Source organism: Ammospiza nelsoni, chromosome 2 (genome assembly GCF_027579445.1).
Source record: "Ammospiza nelsoni isolate bAmmNel1 chromosome 2, bAmmNel1.pri, whole genome shotgun sequence".
Classification (NCBI taxonomy): domain Eukaryota; kingdom Metazoa; phylum Chordata; class Aves; order Passeriformes; family Passerellidae; genus Ammospiza; species Ammospiza nelsoni.
Window position 1 is genome coordinate 101,511,878 of NC_080634.1, and position 20,965 is coordinate 101,532,842.

At 40.7% G+C, this 20,965-nt stretch overlaps 1 protein-coding gene across 5 annotated transcripts; it reads left to right on the top strand.

Annotated features, from left to right (window-relative positions):
- The first annotated feature begins 8,345 nt into the window (after window positions 1-8,345).
- On the top strand, window positions 8,346-20,534 carry TCEANC (transcription elongation factor A N-terminal and central domain containing). Of its 5 annotated transcripts, none has more exons than XM_059466518.1 (4): window positions 8,357-8,445; window positions 10,471-10,598; window positions 10,729-10,830; window positions 19,334-20,534. In XM_059466518.1, exons 3-4 carry the CDS (start codon window positions 10,818-10,820, stop codon window positions 20,428-20,430), a joined length of 1,110 nt encoding a protein of 369 aa, XP_059322501.1. In that variant the 5' UTR covers window positions 8,357-8,445; window positions 10,471-10,598; window positions 10,729-10,817; the 3' UTR covers window positions 20,431-20,534. The 5 variants fall into 5 exon arrangements, with proteins under 5 accessions (XP_059322499.1, XP_059322501.1, XP_059322502.1 ...); XM_059466517.1 differs by lacking the exon at window positions 8,357-8,445 and adding an exon at window positions 8,679-8,717; XM_059466519.1 differs by lacking the exon at window positions 10,471-10,598 and having other exon boundaries at window positions 8,411-8,445.
- Window positions 20,535-20,965: the final 431 nt, after the last annotated feature.

A 20,965-nucleotide genomic window follows, 5' to 3' on the forward strand; every position in this document is an offset into this window, starting at 1 on the left:
CTTGTCTGACTGAAGTTGAACTATTCTTACTGAAGATCAAAAAGTGAAAGTTCAATTTTACTGAAGTAAAATTCTGTGTCTAGCTTCAAACAGCAATAACTTATGTAGCATCTCTAAATACTAAAAAGCCTAAGAATCATTACAGTCTTGAGTGCTGCAGTGTTTGAAGTGCAAATGATGCATATATGTGGGGCAAACTGAGTCCACCTAAAAAAAGTGCACCTGGGCATTTCTTGTGTGGGCAGTTACTGGGCATAGAAAGATAAATACTGCCTGTGGAAGGCATGATATCTAAAGGATATTCGCTCAATACGCAAACAACAGAGAGCAAACACAATGAATATGGAGCTAATATTTATTTGTTGTTGGTTGAATCGTAGCCCACCATGAATTATCACTGGGACCAATACTTTAGTGGTAGAATTCCATCCAAAAGTCAGGTCAAAAAGATTTTGTATTTCATGGAATAAGAAAATTATTTGCACATATCAGTACCAACTAACTGCAATAACTGCCATAAGGCTTTCTGTAGTAGATGCAGAAGTGGTTTCCCATTTGTTTGCAACGGATTATCGTTCACAAGATAGCTTGCATCATAGCATAATTGTAGCATAATAAGATCTGAATAGAAAAACCGAAACTTTTTTTTGTTGTGCATAAATTCAAAGATAGCTTCTGCAGAAGCAACAAAATAAATACATTCTGTACAGACAGTCATATAAACCACATCAGTGCATCAGCAAATTAACTGGTATTGTTTGCAACATTCATCCTGAAGATGGAACTGCTAAGGGCAAACCTACATATTTCTCCTTCAGATGAAAACAGTAAAAGGAGATATTATGCCTATAGTCATTAATGCCTCAAAATGTTCCTGACAGTTTTCCATTACTGTGAAATCCATTATCTGCTTGATTATTTTAGACAGCAAGGAAACTGCACTGGGAGGATTTGAGCAAGTTAAAGTTATGCTGTAATCAAGTGGCTTGAACTTTGATATCATCATTTGTAACTCTCAAGTCTGATAACACACTTTAGAGACTACCCTGCCTGCAAGTTAATGAAAAAAAAAGAGCTTCTGGCTAATAGCCCAAATTTATACTGCATCCTTCAAAAGCTACTCAGCAGATGTGATCACTTAATCTTGAATGTTGTAACAAAAGGTTTGATTCACTTTTCTTCAGCTGCCATAAGAACTAACAGAAGCATTTCATTTTGACCACGGTGAATACATGGAAATACTGAGGCATGTTCCCAAAAGATGGTTATCTTTTAAACTGCAGTTGAAAGGAACTTAAAACATTTTCCAGCCATTAAATGTTATTTTATATATTAAAAAATTATTCCGACATGCAATTTTTCAGGATCAAAAGAAAAAGATCAAGATAATGAAGAGAGGTTTTCAATAACTGCTGCTCATATTTACTTCATAATAGGTATATTGTTAATGACAGATTCATACAACTGCATGTACTGGAGGTATTGTAACTCATGACAATATACTAATGAAAAGGTAAATAGCAATGAAATGTGAGTAATTTACTTGGTCATATGTGCAACTGTTACATTAAAGCTCATCACAGCTAAAGATTTTTAATAGAAAAAGAATTTCTAATTTTAACAGTTACTAACCTTTCAAATACCTGACTTTAAAGTTTGATTTCAACAAAACTAGACATACAGTCTCTTGGACACTCCCCAGTTCTTCAGGAAGGGTATATTATACAACTGTTGAGAAAACTGATTATTAACTTTAAAGCAATCAGCCAGAGTCTGGCTTTGATTTCAGGTTGATAGCAGTTTAATGTTAAATCCCTGAGGTTTGATTCACTGCAGGTTATTACAGTTATTGTAATCCCCATGCTTTGACTCACTGCAGTATTATATTTTCTTGCTATATTTGATATCTTAATTCATGGTATTTTGTGTACTGTGCAAGGATTTGCCTTCCCACTTGAAAAGTGACTCAATTTACAATTGTACGATACCATAAAAAGCCAAAAGTCATAAACAGGATAAAATGGTACAAACTAATGATAAAAACTTCTAGAAATACATCCCATAAAGTAATCAGAAACAATATATTTCAAAATCACCCAGAAAAAAATTATCCTTCTCTCAAGCATTAATTTTATTCTAAACTAAGTAATGTTAACAGCTGATTTTAACAATGCTAGAACAGATACTGTAGAAATACTCAAGAAAGCCACATGTTAAGCCACTTACAGTGAGTTAATGATTAGTATCACCTTCGTGACCAGAATGTAAATATATGGGAGTCTTAATTTTCTTTGTCTTCTTTGAAATTGCCAAGATTTTTGAATAGTCACCCTTTGTAGAGGCAAGGGGGCGCTTGTAGACTGGCTCAAGTATGTGCACTATTGAAAATGCACGTGAAGGTGTGAATAGCAAGATAATGATGTTTGCCTTTATGGTTCAAGAGAGTTAAATTGAAAGGTGGCTGCAAAGAGTATTGTGATACTGAGTGACTGTGCAAGCAAATGGGATATGAAAATTAACTGTGGGTCACCACAAGTAATGGAATTAGAAAAAATAATCAATCTACTTTACATCAATATTGTCAGTGCCTCCAAATTAGCTAATACCTCTAAGGAAAATTATCTGAGGGTGACTGAATTTTCTTCTGGAAACTCACTTGCACTGAAAAAGATCCAATATATTTTTCTCATATTTCAGTACTGGCATTGCAGTCCACCAAGCTGTGTAGTGCTGGAACACAGGATCACTTTGTAGTTGATCTTCTTGCTGGTTCCTTCAGATGTAACTATTTCAAGACCACTGGGTGTAATAAACAACCCCAGGGGTGCCACAACAAATTCATATTTGGCTCATCAACACCAGACTGGTTCACTGCCTATGCATAGCAGAAACAGAAACACAGAGAGAGCTGCTTATCTCAATTTCCCTCAAATGAAGTATTCTTCAGTGCTTAACTAAGCAAGTTACTCAGATGGCTTCATAACACTCCACTGACTCTGGCAGAATTTCTTCATAATCCTCCTGGCAATTCAATTTCAGGTCTTCCAGGGGGTATGATACCCCCACCATGTACTGGAACTCCTGCCAGGAGGAAGAGCCAGGAAACACATGGGAAATATCTCTCAACCACACTACCCAGTTAACTTTATGTGCATCATCCTCATAATCCTAAATTCAGCACATTCCAGTGTTACAGAAAATGCACAGGAATCTCAAGCCATGGAAATAAACAGCATGAGGAGCATTACTGCTCAAACTCATCCACTGCTCAGTGCTGGAGCCTTTATCTCATCACACAGAAGTTGCATCAGTTCAACACCAGCCTAAGGAAATCCAGGGCCTCATCCACCTCCCTCTCAGAACTCGATCACAGCCTGAAAATGTGAAAGTCACTCTTGAAATGAACAGCCACCCAAGAAGTCACTCTTTGTGTGAACCAACAAACTTCAAATGCTGTGATTGAAAGTGCTCTCATGAAATGAAATCTGAGTCCCAAAGTATGGCCCAATTCTTGGATTTTCAGAATATGACATTTATATAGGATTCACTTCTGCATATCATTAAGGATAGATGGAGATGACTGTTCAAAACACTTTGGTGTTTTTAATTTAATTTAATTTAATTTAATTTAATTTAATTTAATTTAATTTAATTTAATTCTAACCCTTTGCTTCTTGGTTCATATTATGGTTTTGGGGTTTTTTTCCTCATTTGCTAGTAGACCGTAGGGAGCCTTTTCAAGAACAGAATCACATTTCTAAATTTTGGCTTTTTTCTGGAAACTCTAAAATAAATATAAATTGAGACTAATTGACAAGATAATATTTAAACAAAGAAATCTTAAACTGAAGAAAGCTCTTAATGAAGAATTACAGTGGTGGACCACAAAATGAATGTCATAGATCCTACTATGACATTAAGATAGGACACAATTTTAAAAATAAAGTAAAAATATTTTTTAAAATTATGAATGAATTATATCCATGTATTTGGTTTTGTTGGTTTTTTTTTCTTTAAAAATAACAATTGCTTTATTAAAAAAGAACCAAAACAAATTACAGAGGCTTGTTTGAGGCATATACTCTTCTCTACAGAAACCTTATGATGGACCAACATTTTTCCAAATAGTTCTCTGGATACTCAATACTTTCCAGCTGGCAGAATATCTCCATCTGTTGAATAGAAGCCTATGTTTCTAGAAATGCAGATACTTATCACAGCCAGTACTGAAGTTTCAAGGAAGTCATCACTGTTATAGTAACACTGATATTATCCTGGAAAACCATATAAAGACATACACATATATCATTACACATATATACATATAAGTATAAATTTACTGAGTGTATAATTTTAATATTTGAGAAAGGATTATTGCATCTGTTCTATAAATGGGAAACTGGAATAATGATCCCTTATTCATTGGATCAAAGACAATTTAATGGAGATGCCCAAAGAGTCCCTTGAGGGAGAAACCAGTCTCCAGGAGAGGCATCCCCAGTTTTGATCCCATCTCAAAGGAGAGCTAATCACAAGGGAAAAGCCATGCTTGTTTTGCCTTCCTGCCAAGGGAGCTGTCGCAGACATTTTTTCATAGAAATCCTTTCTTTGGGATAGTGCATCTTCTGGGAAGCAAGGGCCCCAGAAGAAGAATGTAAACAATGATTATCAGCTGCTGTGAAATGCAATAGGATGCATCTGTGATTGGTTCATGTTCCATGTGTTTATAATTAAGGGCCAATCACAGGAGCAAGCTGGGGACAGAGTCCCTGGACACAACTTTGTTATAGATTCTTTCTATTCTTAGCTTAGCTTAGCAAGCCTATGCAACTTCTCTCCTTATTCTTTTTAGTATAGTAATAATGTATTATATATCATATATCAATAAATCTAGCCTTCTGATCAAGAAACAAGATTCTCGTCCTTCTCTCACCCCAAGCGACCTCCTCAGGTCGCTGTAATAGGGAGCTCTGTGCCTCTGTAGTAGGCAAGGCACTTTCAGCTGAGGACATAAGGAATCCAATATGTACTGTTCTCATAATCACACAGGTACAGAATGATTAAACAAAACTGGCATTTAAAGCCTTGGAGCCCCAAACTGAAATGAAACTGCAAACTCCTGGATACTGCAATAAGAGCTGCTGCTGAATTGCTGACACATGTAGGCTGCAGAAATACTTCAAAATATGTAACACAGGCCACTGGATGACAGGCCACGTTTGAAGCTGGAAGGTTCTGATCCTGTTCTGCTAGTACATTACTGTGCCATTTCTGGACACATGCTTCAAATTCTTGATCTCTTGTTTCATAAACTCTTTGGCACAGGTTTTGTCACACATATTTTTTTGCTCTGTCAGACACAAAGAGAAGGCAAAAAGGAAGTGTAACTATGGCATTCAGCTTACTCATTGTATCACATGTTCAATCCCTGATGAATTCATGAGTCTGGCACACACTGTGAATGAAGAATTGAACAGCATTAGCAATCAGTGTATAATGCAACCACTGCAGCACTAGCAAGGAAAGGTCTGAGATCACTCAGTGATGAGCACTGATAAAGCAGTTCACTACAATCATTTAATAAATTGTTTATCTAGTTTTTTTACATCCTATACAACAATGCAAGAGCATTCCCTGTGTGGTTAGTAATGGTGATGTACATTATGTCAAAATAAGGAAAAAGAGGTCTGCAGTACATTATATTCTTGCCAAAACATATTTAGTGCCTTCAAGTAGGTAAAATCAGATTACTGACAGCAGAGGGCAACACAGACCTCATTACTGAATAAAGACACAAATATGTATCAAAAAATCATACCAGCATTTTACTGTATTGGAGTATACACCCTAGCATCATCTATAGATTTGCTGTAGAGCCAAAATTCTGGAAGTAGTAATCTCTTAAAAAATCATTTTGAACATCTATGTGAAATACATGAAAGAGGAAATACATGTAAAAGAGGAAAGCACTACAACAAAGGCAATAACAAATACCTTTACTTTGACTAAATTATATTTACTTTTAGGCGTTTACTGCATAAGCAGACATTTCCAGCAGACTTCATCATATCAAAAAGCTGTAACCTTGTAAAATTTTATATTTATTTTCTTTCTCTGTGTATATTAATAGCTCCATTTAGTATCCAAAATATTAGTTGGTTATACCAAAAGTAACACAGTACTATATTGAAAATAGGAAGTTTTACAACTTTTTTTTTTTGTGTGGGATCTCAGCACCTCAGGACTGATGTGCAGAGTGACCGAGACCACCCTTGGGGGGCTCGGGAGTCCTGGAATGTTGCCAGAAGTGTCTGGTGGCTGGACTTTGATCCTACAAGGGAGACGACACCTGTATGAGGATGGGAGGATTTCACTGGGGTAAATGGTGAAGGGATAAGTTAATTAGAGTGTAAGACACAGGGTTTAGGATTTCTGTACAGGGGGGTCTAAAGAAGTAAGATGGAGGAATTGGGGCGTGTCCTGTTCTTCTTCTTCTTCTTCTTCTCAGCCTCCATCTTCTGTGGTGATGTTGGCACTTTGGGATTGGTTATTACTAAAAGTGCACTGGTTAATAAGGGTAAAAGGTATTGGAGAAAAATGATAAATATTGTATACGTAACTTTGAGTATAAAGATAGGTGACCGCCCCGGGGGCTCTCAGTGTGCTCATGGCTGGCTGCTGAGCAGACCTCTGTCGGGCCAAGAGAAAATCTTTTAGATAAACAATTAATAAACACCGAGACCGAGAAAAGATCTGGAGCCTCTTCTCGTCCTTTGAAGCGCGGGCTGCCCAAGGCCACCCCGGGCCTTTCCAGGTCATTGAAACAGCCGAGAAACCGACATTTTGTTGTTGCTGTTCTGTGTTAGCCTTAGGTCTGATACTCATTTACCTTGTGTGTTACACTGCCTTTCCAAGCCATTTTGCTTGGGAAGGACCATATCACGACTGAAGTTAAAGTTTAAAATAATTTATTTTTCATTCATCTTAGGGCTGAGAGGAGCATGGTGGGGCTCCCCCAGCCATGCAGAGAGGTACCAAAGGAAGGTCATGCCCTGCACAGGGGCCACAGGGCAGTATCATGGTGTCCACGTCATGTGCCAGATCCATGCCCAAAACAGCCGGCAGCCTCTGTGGAAACTGTGCCCTCACACAGGAGGCTGCATGGGACAGCAAATTATTTCCATGGCTGCTGCCTTCTCGGGAGATTTTTCACCCTGCGGCAGCCCCAGGGACAGCACAGGAGCCCTCAGGGAATTCACATCCCACAGCAGATTCACAGGAATATTTAGCTTGGAAAAGACCTCTGAGACCAGCAAGTCCAAGCCCTGACCCAGCAACCCCTGTCAGCCAGAACATGGCACTGAGTGCCACATCCAGACTTTCCTTAACACCTCCAGGTATGGTGACTGCCACCTGCCTGGGCACTCCATTCCAGCATCTAGTCACTCGTTCTGTGAAGAAATTCTTCCTAATGTCCAACTAAACCTCTTCTGGCACAGCTTGAGGTGATATCCTCCCATCCTGCCACTAGTTGGTGGGAGAAGAGACCGATCCACAGCTGGCTACAATCTCCTGTCACGTGGTTGCAGACAGTGATAAGGTCACCCCCAAGCCCCCTTTTCTCTCAGCCCAACAACCCCGGCTCCCTCGGCCTCTTCCCATCGGACATGTGCTCCCAACCCTTCTCCAGACAGGCTCCAGTGTGACGGTGTTCACAGGGGTCTTAGGATGAGGGAAGAGACGAGGATCTGACTCCATGTTTCAGAAGGCTTGATTTATTATTTTATGATATATATTATATTAAAACTATACTAAAAGAATAGAAGAAAGGATTTCATCAAAAGGCTAGCTAAGAATAGAAAAAGAAGGAATGAAAGACAAAGGCTTGAGTCTCTGACAGGGAGTCCAAGCCACCTGACTGTGATTGGCCATTAATTAGAAACAACCACATGAGACCAATCACAGATGCACCTGTTGCATTCCAAAGCAGCAGATAACCATTGTTTACATTTTGTTCCTGAGGCCACTCAGTTTCTCAGGAGAAAAAATCCTAAGGAAAGGATTTTTCAGAAAATATCATAGCTACACTCCAGCACCTCAGTGCCCTCTCTGGAGTGAGGCGCCCAGAAGTGGGCACGGTAGTCAAGGCGGCCTCAGCGGTGCCGAGTACAGGGGAGGAATCGCTTCCCTAGTCCTGCGGGCCGCGCTGGTACAACGGTACTTGGTACCTGTATTCCTGGTACACCGGGACGTGGTACTGATATTCCTGCTACACCGGGAAGTGATTTCTCTTTCCGACACAGCCCGCGCCCGCAGCGACGTTGCCCAGCCCGGTGTCCGCCGGCGCCCCGGCAGCAGCGGGAGCAGCGCGCAGCCGCCCGGGCCCGGAGATGGCGGCGCAGCAGGAAGCGAGCGGGCGGCGCCATGTCGGGCCCCGCTGCGGAGGTGAGGGCGCCAGCCGGGCTGCCGGGGCACGGGGCCTGCGGGAGCAGCGCTGTGTGTTTCGCCGGGGGCAGCAGGAGGGCGGCTTCCCCGCCTCAGTAGTGCCCGGGGAGCCGCCGTTCTTGTCTTGGCGGTGAGGCCAGGGAAAAGTGGCAGGAGGCACCAACGGCCCAGGTGCTCCGCAGCCCGGGTTTGCCCTTCAGCACGGTGCGAGCACCGGCTGGCACTCGGGACCGAGGGGAACGGGGAACAGCGCCCTGAGAAGCGGGGGTTTGGTAGGTAGGGCTGTGCTTGCTTTTCCTCCTGCCCCGGCTGTGCGGGGCAGCATTTCGCCCCCGTCAGAATTAAGCTAGACGGGTATGGGGGTGTGTGGCAGGAACGGGTGTGAAGAGCCAGGTGAGGTTTAGCTTGGACATCAGGAAGAATTTCTTCACCAGGGTGATTAGATGGAATGGACCGCCCAGGGAGGCGGTGGAGTCACCGGTCCTGGAGGTGTTTGAGGACGTGGCACTCAGTATCGTGGTCTGGTTGACAGGTGATGTTCAGTCATAGGTTGGACTTGATGATCTCAGATCTTCTCCAACCTAATTAGCTCTATGATTTTGTGACGTTTTAATGAAGAATTTGGAGAAAACCCCACAGAGTTAGCGTACCCGTGGCATTCTGGGTCACAGTTAAAGCGTGCATGGGCCCACCTGTTTCCTGGGAAGCGACCACGGGCAGATATGCAGGCTGATCTCCCGCAGGTTTCCGGGCACATTTGCAGGCTGATCTCCCGCAGGTTTCCGGGCACATTTGCAGGCTGATCTCCCGCAGGTTTCCGGGCACATTTGCAGGCTGATCTCCCCAGGTTTCATGGGCTGCTGACCAACATGGAGGTTCCAGTGGGGATTCTCAGCCGCTGGTGGCATGAGCCTGACCCCCAGCCTCGGCCAGACAAGCTGTCACTTGTGGCTGGCTTTAGCACCAAGAGAATGTGAGCTGATTCCAAACGCACACGGCTGGGCTGCTGCTCCCAGCTGCTGTAACCTCCCTTCTGATTTATATCGAAAGTGGCTGTAATTCCGCTCACAGAAGAGGCTGGCCTTGGATTGGAAGCTGCAGGATGTATATCTGTAATGGTGCTATTATAGGAATTCTTTATGTATTTTTTATATTGGTCTCCATGCAGCATTGATGTCTTGAAATAAGACATATGCCGGCATAAATATAGAAAGGAGTTAAAGTTCATGCTTTTAAATGTAGTATTATTTTAATAGTTAAATATATAAAAATCTATTTCATTTCAAGTGTATTTCACCCTTTGCTTGAACCAGTACATCATGGGTCTTTGATCAAGACTCTAAAGTATTAAGAAATTATGTACTTTCACTTTTAAGTGTTCATATTTTAGCATAAGGAATGTCAGCAGACACTAATAATATTTTAGAAATACCACTTGTTTAAATCATACACTTTATCCATTCAGGATGGATGGTCTTTTCAAGAGCATATGTACTCTCTTGCATACAAAGGATTTATTTTTAAAGGAAAAAAGTTTTATAATTTTTCAGTGGAAAACCTGTAAAACAACAACAGTGATATTTAATCTAAGTATGGCCCCAGCAATGGAATGATAAATAGCGATAGTGTAGAGCCAAGACTTAACTAAAAAAATTAATGTTAAAGCAATGAAAAGATGGTGTTCATCTGACAAATGATGAAAAGCTTGCAGAAGTTCATAAAGCATGTTTTTATTACTTTCATGTTCATACATTACTTATATGAATTTGTCAGCACAATTTTCCATAAAAAGACATTGCAAACTAAACATTTACCTTTGCTTGTAGTGTGCTAGAATTTAATTCCTTGCTAGCTGTATGTGATAAAGAATAATCTTTAAAGCTATTTTGTCAAGGAAATGTCTTCAAGAGAAAGCATTGCTTATTTCTCTCCAAAATTATTCATATTTTTATTCTGAAGTATTAAGTTAACAAATGTGCTTTGTTAACAAATAAGTTTTAAGTACATTTTTACTTACTGATTTAGGCTCCTGTTTTCAAGACAGTCTGTTTTGTTGGACTTCTGTGCCCCAGTGCAGAGCTCAGTGAAAGAAGGAAGTGTGATCCACCTCAGGAAAGCTTTGTTTACATTGAGGTTGTCAAGGTTTCAAATAGGTACGTCTGCAAAAGGATATAAACAACATTTATGGAGACTAAAAAATAGATGGAAGAAAGTTTGATGAGATCTCTCACTTAAAAGCCAATGTTAAACCTGCAGCTCACAATATGTTCTTCTTCTCTGTAGGTTTAAAAAGTGCTAATTCTCCTTGGGTAAATGAACAAAAAATTTAAGACGAAGTTACAAAATAGTGGAGGAAAGCTGTAAAGCCAAGAATGAACATGAAAGGTAATGTCTGTATAGGGAAACAGGGAAAGAATTTTCAGTCATTGTAGAAGACTGTATAATAGAACATATGAAAGTCAGAATTTTTTTTGAAGTACTGGCTGCTGGAGCCATGTTGTACATAAGACTGTAACCTTTCCTTTTTAAAAAGGGTGTAAACTCCCAATCATTTTGTCTGCAGTGGAAAGATGGGAAAACTAGAGACTTACAAATTCATAAGAAATGCTGAACGGTTCCCTTTTTTTTTCCTTCTAAGAGCATCATAGTGTATAAGCCACTCTCAGTGTACTAGGAATTTTGAATTGTGATATCCCAGTCTTAGGGAGACAATGTTGCAAATGCTTCTTGTGCACAGACATTGAGTAGAGGGAGCGGAGCCGCTGAGTGATACAATCCCAAATTTACAATGAACCAATGAACTGCAACTGTTACCTGTATAAGGCAATACAGTTAAAGTATGTTGAAGAAACTGGCTTCTACTTGGAGGTATCATGGCCTTCCTGAAGTTTTTTGGCTAGTTTGCTGTCTGAAGTGATTGGAAATATGGATATGAACATTTGCATCCGTCCAGATGAACAGTTAGGAGTCTAAACTATATTGCATAAAAGTAGTTATTTAATAAATGATTACACAAATCAACTTAGATCATATTTCTATTGCCAGGTATGTTTCTTGAGTGAGGGAGAATGTTTATAGTAGCCTCTTGCTGTGGGAAAATGGTGAAACATTGTTCATGTTGTCTGTCAGATGTAACAACAGTTCTTTTTTGTTCTAAAATCTGTTACTGTTAAAGAAACGTGAATGTTAGGAAATGAAGCAGTAATTTCATAAAGTGCAAAGAACTCTTTCACACAGTGAAGTTTTGGTTCAGTACTGAGCCAGGTGATGTTAAAGGATTGATATTAGCATTTTCTGCTTGGCTCAGCTTTAGTTTTGCTCTTCATGATAGAGATGTGTTGGGAAAATGCCGGGTTTTCCAGAAGCTTGGATTTTTATGCAGATGATAAGCTGTACTCTTTAGCTTGCAGGAGACTCTGTTAATATATAATCACTAAAGTTACTGTATGGTTTGTTGAAAACTGTGTGCAGCTGCACAAAAGGCTGAATCTCATGATAAACCTTACTGTAGCAGCATTAAGTCATGTCTCAGTCATCTGCTGAAGTTCCATTCAACACACTTCTTTTCCTATCTATTGTCACTTGAGGCCAAAATAGGAGTTCATGTTAGAAAATGTGCCCTGTGTGTCAAAGGCCTGACTTTTGACTTGCTTGAAGCCCCAGCTAGTACCTCATACTGACATAGTTGAAAGTGGCTGAGAGAAAAGGGATTCCTCTGCCAGCTTTGACAAGGCTTTGTCATGAAAATTTGAAAAACCAGGGAGCTCCATGGAACATTTCTGGACCTTGTGTCCAAACTAGGAAATGGATTTTAGACTAAAGTTATTTAATATTGAAAAATAATCTGGTTGTACCTTAGAGAAACCCTGCAAGTGTTTCTTTATGTGAAATGGTACAAATTTTAAAGCAAATAGACACCCACTTTATTTATACATAATTGCCAATAAAACTGTTGATGACAAATCTCTCAGAACTATATATATACATTTTATTATTGCCCCCTGAATCGTAATTTATTAGAATGTGTTGTGAGTCTGTGTATCTGTCCAGTTGTGGAAGAGGTTAGCTAATATCTCCACTTGACACTTGTAACCTGTAACTTGTTAAAAGTAAATTTTGTAATTTTTTTTAACTCCATAAAATTTTAATAACAATGTCAACAATATCAATAAAAATAAAGATTTCATATCAGTGGAATAATGCATTGCTTGTAACATTTTCAGTGTTCCAAGTAGTTAGCTGCTTCATTCAGTAGAAAAATTCACATGGTTAGGAAGACAGGATATAGGAAAAGCTGAAATATCTTCCAGAGTGAATCAGTTTAACTGTAAATGAAGTTATTAAAAGGAGCCCTTAGCAAGGTAATGTCTGCTGGGATGTGCATCCTCTCCAACATCAGCAGAGCATCCTAGAACTCAAAGCAGCTGTAGCTGTTCAATTTGTAAAGTATTTTCTCATTTTGCTTTTGCCATGGAACAAGTCAGGGTTTAATTTATCTGGTGTAGCTGTAATATATTGAACCTTTTCGTGAGCTCTGTCTTACATACTGGTGTCAAATGAAGCCAGTGGCTAAGCGGTCTGGTAAGGACAACAGCTTTTCCTATCTCATTAAGTCCATGCATGTTTGATCTTACTAGAAAAAATGTGCTGACAGCTCTGCATTGGGATTGATCCCTGAGGCTTGAGAATTTCATTATGTGCTCTATTGATTGTTTAATTATTTTTTTAAGTATATAAGAATTTAATTAAACATTGAGGGGTCTAGAAGAAGCAACTCCAAATAAGGATTAAAAATTGGCCTTGAAAAGGGGAAACTCTGTGCATCTTCGCATGAATGGAATACACTCTACCATCTCTCCTCTTCAAACTTGCTAATTTGGGATGAAAGCTGTGGGAGAATGATTTCACTGAGAGAAACACAGGGTGGAGACAGTTTAGCTCCAGATTAGTTAAGAGTGCTGTAGTTCAAGCAGTCACTGATGTAAAACGTGCTGAACAAAGCTACTTCTCCATATTAGTACTGTGTACTCTAGTGCTTCTGAATCTGTGAGTGAGAGGTGACTCTTGGTCAGTGAGATGTCAGTGGCCATGGACAGCTGGAAATTAACCAAAAGGTTGGTGGTTCGAGCCCACCCAGGGACGCCACTTATCTCTTTCTCGGCTGTTTTATGGCCTGGAAAGGCTCGGGATGGCCTTGGGCAGCCCGTGCTCCAAAGGACGAGAAGAGTCTTCAGGTTTTTTCTCGGTCTTCAGTGTTTATTAGTTTTTTATCTAAAAGATTTTCTCTCGGCCCGACAGAGGTCTGCACAGCAGCCAGCCATGAGCACACTGAGAGCCCCCGGGGCGGTCACCTATCTTTATACTCAAAACTACGTATACAATATTTACCTATTTCCCCCAATACCTTTCACCCTTATTGACCAGTGCACTCCCAGTAAGGACCAATCCCAAAGTGCCACCATCACCACAGAAGATGGAGGCTAAGAAGAAGAAGGACAGGACACGCCCCAATTCCTCCATCTTACTTCTCTAGACCCCCCTGTACAGAAATTCTAAACCCTGTGTTTCACACTCTAATTAACTTATCCCTTCACCATTTACCCCAGTGAAATCCTCCCATCCTCATACAGGTGTCGTCTCCCGTGCAGGATCAAAGTCCAGCCACCGACACCCCTGGCAACATTCCAGGACCTCCGAGCCCCCCAAGGGTGGTCCTGGTGACTCGGCACATCAGTCCTGAGGTGCTGAGATCCCACAGTTGATATCTGCTCTCCCACTGTAGATAGGATAAAAAAATGTTTCTGGGGTTGGAGGCTGGCTGAGAGAATTCTCTGATTTCTGCTTGGGCTCTTGAATTTAAAATAGCATTCAGTAATTTTCATTTTTTATCTGGGATTTACGTTGCCCAAAGTAAGCTGTTGTTTCTAGGACTATGCTATGCACCATCTCTGCTGTAGCATTAACATTTTTAACACAATGTTTGCAGAACATTTATTCCCCTGTGTCATGGTTTAACCCCAGGTCCCACAAAGCCTCTCACTCACAGCCCCAGCAGTGGGACTGGGGAGAGAATGGGAAAGGTAAAAAACAGAAAACTCCTGGGTTGAGATAAACACAGTTTAATAGGAAAAGTAAAAGCTGCACACATAAGCAAAGCAAAACCAGGAATTCATTCACTACTTCCCATGGGCAGGCAGGTCTTCAGACATCTCCAGAAGAGCCTACCATGTGTCAGAGACTACCAGAGACTTGGGAAGACAAACTCCATCACTCTGACTGTCCCCCTCTTCCTTTTTCTTTCCCCCACTTTATACACTGAGCATGATGTCAGATGGTCTGGAATATCCTTTGGTCAGTTGGGGTCACCTGTCCCAGCTGTGTCTCTCCTCCCAGTCTCCCATGCACCCCCAACTTCCTTGCCAGCAAGGCAGTAGGAAAGGCAGAAAAGGCCTTGGCTCTGTGTAAGCCCTGCTCAGCAATAATAAAAACATCTCCATATTATCAGCCTGTGTTCAGCACAAATTCAGAGCACAGCCCCATGCAAGCCACTGTGAAGGAAATTAACTCTACCCCAAAGGACACCAGGACACAATGTTAGGAGTACTTGTCTTCTGATTCTTATCTGGGGTGTGGTCTGGATTTTTTTTCCAATTGCATAGGATTTCTTGGAGAAAATCTCACCTGCAGTGGAGGTTGGGATGAGGGAGAAAAGGACAGGTATTCACCCTTCGAAGACATTCATGCACACTTGCTTGGATGCATTCTGAGTTTGTCTTGGTTTTTCAGGGTTAAGACAAAATGGACAATGGCTTTGTACAAGAGAAGGTGTAAAGCAAAGACAAAGCATTTATCCCAAATGCTTTTGGAGGCGGCAGTGTTTTTCCCAGGGACTGAATTTACACTTAACAGCGTCTTGGCCTGGGTTGTGTTTTTTGTTTGTTAGTTTGTTGGTTGATTTTCTCTTACTTAGTCATTTTACTGTTTAAAAATGTTCTGATTCAACTTGGTATTATTACACGATGGCCATATTTTAAACCTGAGGTAGCCTGATGTGGTTTTTTTTGGTTTTTTGTTTTTTTTTTTTTTTTGGAAGAAAACTGGCTTACAAGGTTTTTATTGATTGTCATCATTTATTCTTGTACACACAAGTGACTCATTATACCGTGCAGTCAGAGTGAGAGCTTGTAATGATTTGGCAAGAAAGTGCCTCATCAGCACAGCATTACAGAGTCTCACTGTAAATATGAGCCTTGTAACCTTCAGTGTAGCTTGGAATTCAAACTGATGTTCTCATGCGTATTTGGAAAGTCATAGCAATTAGGTGAAGTCCCTGGTGACTGGAAAAAGGGAAATGTCACTTCCATTTTTAAGAAGGAGAGAAAGAAAGATCCAGGGAACTACAGACTGGTGAGGCTCACCTCTGTGCCTAGGAAAGCCTCCTGGAAGATGTGCTAAGGCACATAAGAGATAGGGGGGCAATTCAAGGTAGCCAGTGGTGGCATTCTATGATAGAGTGATAGCAAGGGTTGACAAGGGAAGACTGACCAATGTCATCTATCTAGACTTCTGTAAGGCCTTTGTTATAGTCCCTCATGACATCCTTATCTCCAGATTGGAGAGACATGGGTTTTATGGATGGACTCATTAATATTCAGTGGATGTGGAGTCGCTGGATGGATGCAGCCAAGGAGTTGTGGTCAGTGGCTCTATGTCTAGGTAGAGGCTGGTGGTGAGTGAGTCCATGGGACTCTCATGGGACTGGCACCCTTTAATATTTTCATCAGTGACATGGGCAATGGGATTGGTGCACCCTCAGCAAGTTTGCAGATGATACCACAGCAGGACAAGATGCCATCCAGGGGAACCTGGACAAACTTGAGGAGTTGGGCCTGTGAGCACCTCCTGAGGTTCAACAAGCCTGAGGGTAAGGTGCTGCACCTGAGTCAGGGCAGTCCCAGACATGAGCACAGACTGGGAGAGGAAGTCACTGAGAGCAGCCCTGCAGAGAAGGGCTTGGGGGCTCCTGTGGATGAAGAGCTGCACATGAGCCAGCAGTGCGTGCTTGCAGCCCAGAAGGCCCATGGCACCCTGGGCTGCATCCAAAGCAGCCCAGCCAGCAGGTCAAGGGAGGAGATTCTCCCCCTCTACTTTGCCCTCATGAGACCCCACCAGGAGTGCTGCATCCAGGTGTGGGGTCCAGCACCAGATAAACATGGACTTGTTAGAGCAGGACCAAAGGAGGACCACAAAGATGCTCAGAGAGCTGAAATCCCTCTCCCATAAAGGCAGGCTGAGAGAGCTGGACTTGGTCAGCCTGGAGAAGAGGAGGCTTTGAGGAGGCTTTACTGTGGCCTTCCAGTACTGCAGGGTCTTTATAAAAAGGAGAGAGAGGGACTTTTTATATGGGTAGATAGTGCCAGACCAAATGTGGATGGTTTTAGATTGACAGAGGGCAGATTTATATTAGATATTAGGAAGAAATTCTTTATGCAGAGGGTGATGAGGCACTAGAACAGGTTGCCCAGAGAAGATGTGGCTGCCACATCCTTGGGAGTATTCAGTTAGATGGGTCTCTGAGCAGCCAAGTCTAGTAAATGGCATCCCTGCCCATTGCAGGGGGGTTGGAACTAGGTGTTCTTTAAGGCCCCTTTCAGCCCAAACCATTCTGTGATTCTGTCAGTGCTAAACTGAAATGCCCTGTGCTGTTGTGGGAGGGTTGAGGGTGTTTGTTTTCTACTGCACAAAATTGTGACACTATCATTTGTTCTTTCTTTTTCTTACAGCTCCACCTTAACAGAGATGCATGATTCATTTTGTAACTTAGGAAAAAAACTAGTCTTTCTCAGATTTCTTGTCTCTTAGAATCAGGAACACTGCTGAACTGCAGAACAGTGCTGACTGAGTTCGATTCAGTTAATTTTATAAATATTTGCTCAGCAGCATTTGTCAAACTGCATTAAATCAGGTAGAAAAGCAGTCAAATTCCAAATTTAAAAAAAAATCAAAGCACAGTGTACAGATAGTAACTGGATAAGGGATTACTCTTTCCCTCCTGTCTGTATCCCAGCATCTATGGACTCTGCATGGTTTGTTTGCCAAAATTAGGCAAATATGTACCTTAAAAATGTGAAGTCTACTAAAGTTCATAGCGTAGTCATTTTATCTTTTTTCTTCAGAGGCTGGAGTTTTTCATGCACATTTCACAAGATTTCATGGGTTTGCTATGCCACAGCTCCCTCAAGTGGTAGAATAATTTTCCATTTGGAATTGCAGCTTGATTTCTGTGACACACTTGCATTCGCTTCAAAAGGTTTTGGGGCTTCTCCCAACTTACTGTTCTATCTGATTTATAACAGAAACATCAGAGTTCAAAGAACAGGAGTCTGAGCAGGGGAGGACTCAGGCTTGCTATACTTGGGTTCCCAGTGAGCTTTGGCTAGAAAATACACTGCAGTATTACCATGGCATCAGTAATTACAAGTTTCTTCCTCTGGGTACTCTGGAGACAGGGAACTGTTCTTGCTGTATCTTGGCTCTCCTACATGACAAAGCTCTTCCTTCTGTTCACAGCCTCTGTGTTCCTGTAGCAGAACAGAGCAGTGGATGCACTGACATTCTTTTTAGTGTCAGGATGCAGAGGGCTCAACTTAAGTATGTGAAAACTGGATCCTGTTTCTCTGAGTTTGAAACTTCTTGAGTAATAAATTGGTTTCTGAAATCGCCATTATTGAGGTTTTGCAGGACTTCAGAATGTAAGACAAGTGTTTAAATACAGCTTAAGGGAATGCTCAGAACATTTACTCTGGAGGATGGGTTGGTTCTGTTCCTATCGAAAAAAATGAAGACTTGTCCTCTCTGTTCTTCTCTTTTGTGGAGCTCTGAGGTCCTACCTAAAGTTTGAACTTGTTTTGGTCATGTAAAGGACAAGTTAGCTGGTGGTGGTCATAGAAACAACAGTGTATCTCACCCAGCTGTATCTCTTGTCCCTTCCCTACCCCTGTTCTCAGGAGTGTTCATCATGGAAACATTGATGCTGCAAGTAACCAGCTTGTGACTTCTTCCCATAGGGATGTGTGTAGCTGGCCTTGTCTCTGCCAGGCAGAGGAGTTTTTCTGGAGTAGAATCAGGATGGATGCAATTTCAGACAAAACAAGGATTTTGTGCATAAACTTAGAAGACTAACTGTGGAAAAGAACACAACACTTAGAACACACCATTCATTTCTGCATTCTACATTTGATTCTCCTTATCAGTAAGAAGAATACTGTTAGGAATATAAAATTATTTTTTGCATGTGAATTTTCACTAACAATGCACTGAACATTTTTTAATCAAAGGGCTTAATGAAAAGGAATCAAAAGGAAATACTATTGAAACCATGAGATTCCGCATTCTGAAGACCCCCTTTGATTTTCCTTTATGTGTGAGAATATATGGGAGCATGCTTTAATAATGCTACAGCTGCAAGAAAATATAGAGGGATCTGTCTTTAACCTTTGAGAATTTTCAAAGTTTGTAGATGTCAGTGTTTTGAAACCCTGCAGGTGTCATTGTTTTTGAGCTGCCCCATCTTGTAATCCATCTGTAATATGATGCCAGAGCTAGCAAGGGAAGGGCAGCAATGGGACCTCAGTCTCTGACTTGCTTCTCTGATAGCTGTAAGGAGAGACTTCTGAAAGAGATGATCTCTTGCACAGCAAGTGAACAGTTGAGGGACATGTAGGAACCAGAATGGTGTTTTTAAGAAAATTATGGGAAACCCAGTGATAGATACAAACAAAATAGTATAAAATAGCATAAAATTAAAAGAAGATCTTGTGTGAATATACAGGAGGTGAATTAATGTTGTAATTGTTGGAAAGGTGATGATCTTTTTGTTTGTTTCTAGGTTTAAAAATATCTGATCTGAAAGATATTGTACACAGAGCCCATTGTATTGAAACCCTGCTGTCTGAGAACAATTTGCAAGATATTGAGGATCATCTTAAAGAACTTGCAGATGTTGATATGACTGTAGAATATCTCCAGGGGACAGAAGTTACCAAGGCTGTATATAGAGTACTCAAGAGCTGCCCTTCAGGAGAGTTGAAAAAGAAAGCAAAGCAGTTATTGTCGAAGTGGAAAACACTTTACAAGAATAACTGTGCTCAGTCATTGCAAGTTAAAAAGTCGGTTTCTGTGGATGTGAAAGAAGAAATTGAGCATCTCAGTGTAGTTCCTACAGAAAAGTTGCTGTCTGAAGGACCTGAAGGACCATGTCAGCAGGAGGCGTTAGATGGTACTAGTTCCAACACTTTGGTCCCATCACAAACTGTTAAAAATATGGTACATAACAATGCAGAAGGCAGTATTAATCAGCATTCTTCTGAGGAACAGTACAGTGTTCATGAAAATTCTAAATCTGTTGTTAGCGAAGCCAGTCTGCAGCAGGACCTGATGAGAGCTCTGAGGTGGAAATGTGTGGATCTTCTTTACAAAGCTTTGATTGGTTCTGCCAAGGATGAAGAAGAAACTGTTAAATGGCTAGAGTTAGCTAAAGAAATTGAAGAACATGTTTTTGCTCTTCATGCTAAAAATGATAAAAAGTATAAAAATTGCATCAGAAGTAAAATCTCTAACCTTAAGAACCCTAAAAGCTGCCACTTAAAGCATAACCTTTTTTCAGGAACTTTGAGCCCAAAGGCTTTTGCTGAGATGACAGTGATGGAAATGGCCAGTGATGAACTGAAACAGCTCAGGGCTCTGTACACAAAATCGTCTGTTCAGGAACATCAGCTTCCACAGGTGATTAATGGCACACAGACAAACAAAATAAAATGCAGACGCTGTGAAAAATTTGATTGCACTGTCACCATGATTGCCAGAGGAACTCTCTTCCTTCCAGCTTGGGTGAGAAACACAAATCCAGATGAACAAATGTTGACTTATGTTATTTGTAATGGATGTGGAGAACAGTGGTACCACAGCAGATGGATTTGTTTGTAATGCTGTCCTTCTATAATAAAGGGCTTGGAAACATGTATGACAACTTACCTCTGTTGAAACTCTGTAATTTTAAAAATTAAAAACAGCAAGATCAGTTTTAAAAATCTGCTAATGTATTTTTAAAGATGGCTTGAATGGATCTCACATGTTTTTAAGTAATGTAAATATGTAAAAAAATAAAGGGTAAAAGGAAAAAATGATTACACTCTATGTGAGTGGAATGTTTTCTAGTAAATCCATTAAAATTATTCCAAGTGCTGAGTTTTTCCTGAAGGGAAGGGATACTTGGAATTTTTTTTTAACTTCAGGAGGAGTTCTTTCACAGAACATAAGTTTCATTTACAGTCAATAATTTACTGTTTCTAAAGCTGCAGTTCACATACTTATGTGCATTGCAGAATGTTCAGCATGGATTCACTCCTTAATTAAATAACTTTTTGCAAGCAAGTGTTAGATCATTTAGTTGATTTGAGAGGTGATTTCTAACAGGGAAAAAAGAAATTAAAAGTAGAGCATTAAAGGTGGTAAAAAGCAG

What these genes read in the sequence shown, in the direction of transcription:
- TCEANC (XM_059466516.1), top strand. Translation starts at nt 8,391, where the DNA reads ATGGCGGCGCAGCAGGAAGCGAGCGGGCGGCGCCATGTCGGGCCCCGC. An exon ending in TGTCGGGCCCCGCTGCGGAG is followed by an intron (nt 8,446 to 19,333) that starts GTGAGGGCGCCA and finishes GTTTGTTTCTAG; the next exon opens with GTTTAAAAATATCTGATCTG.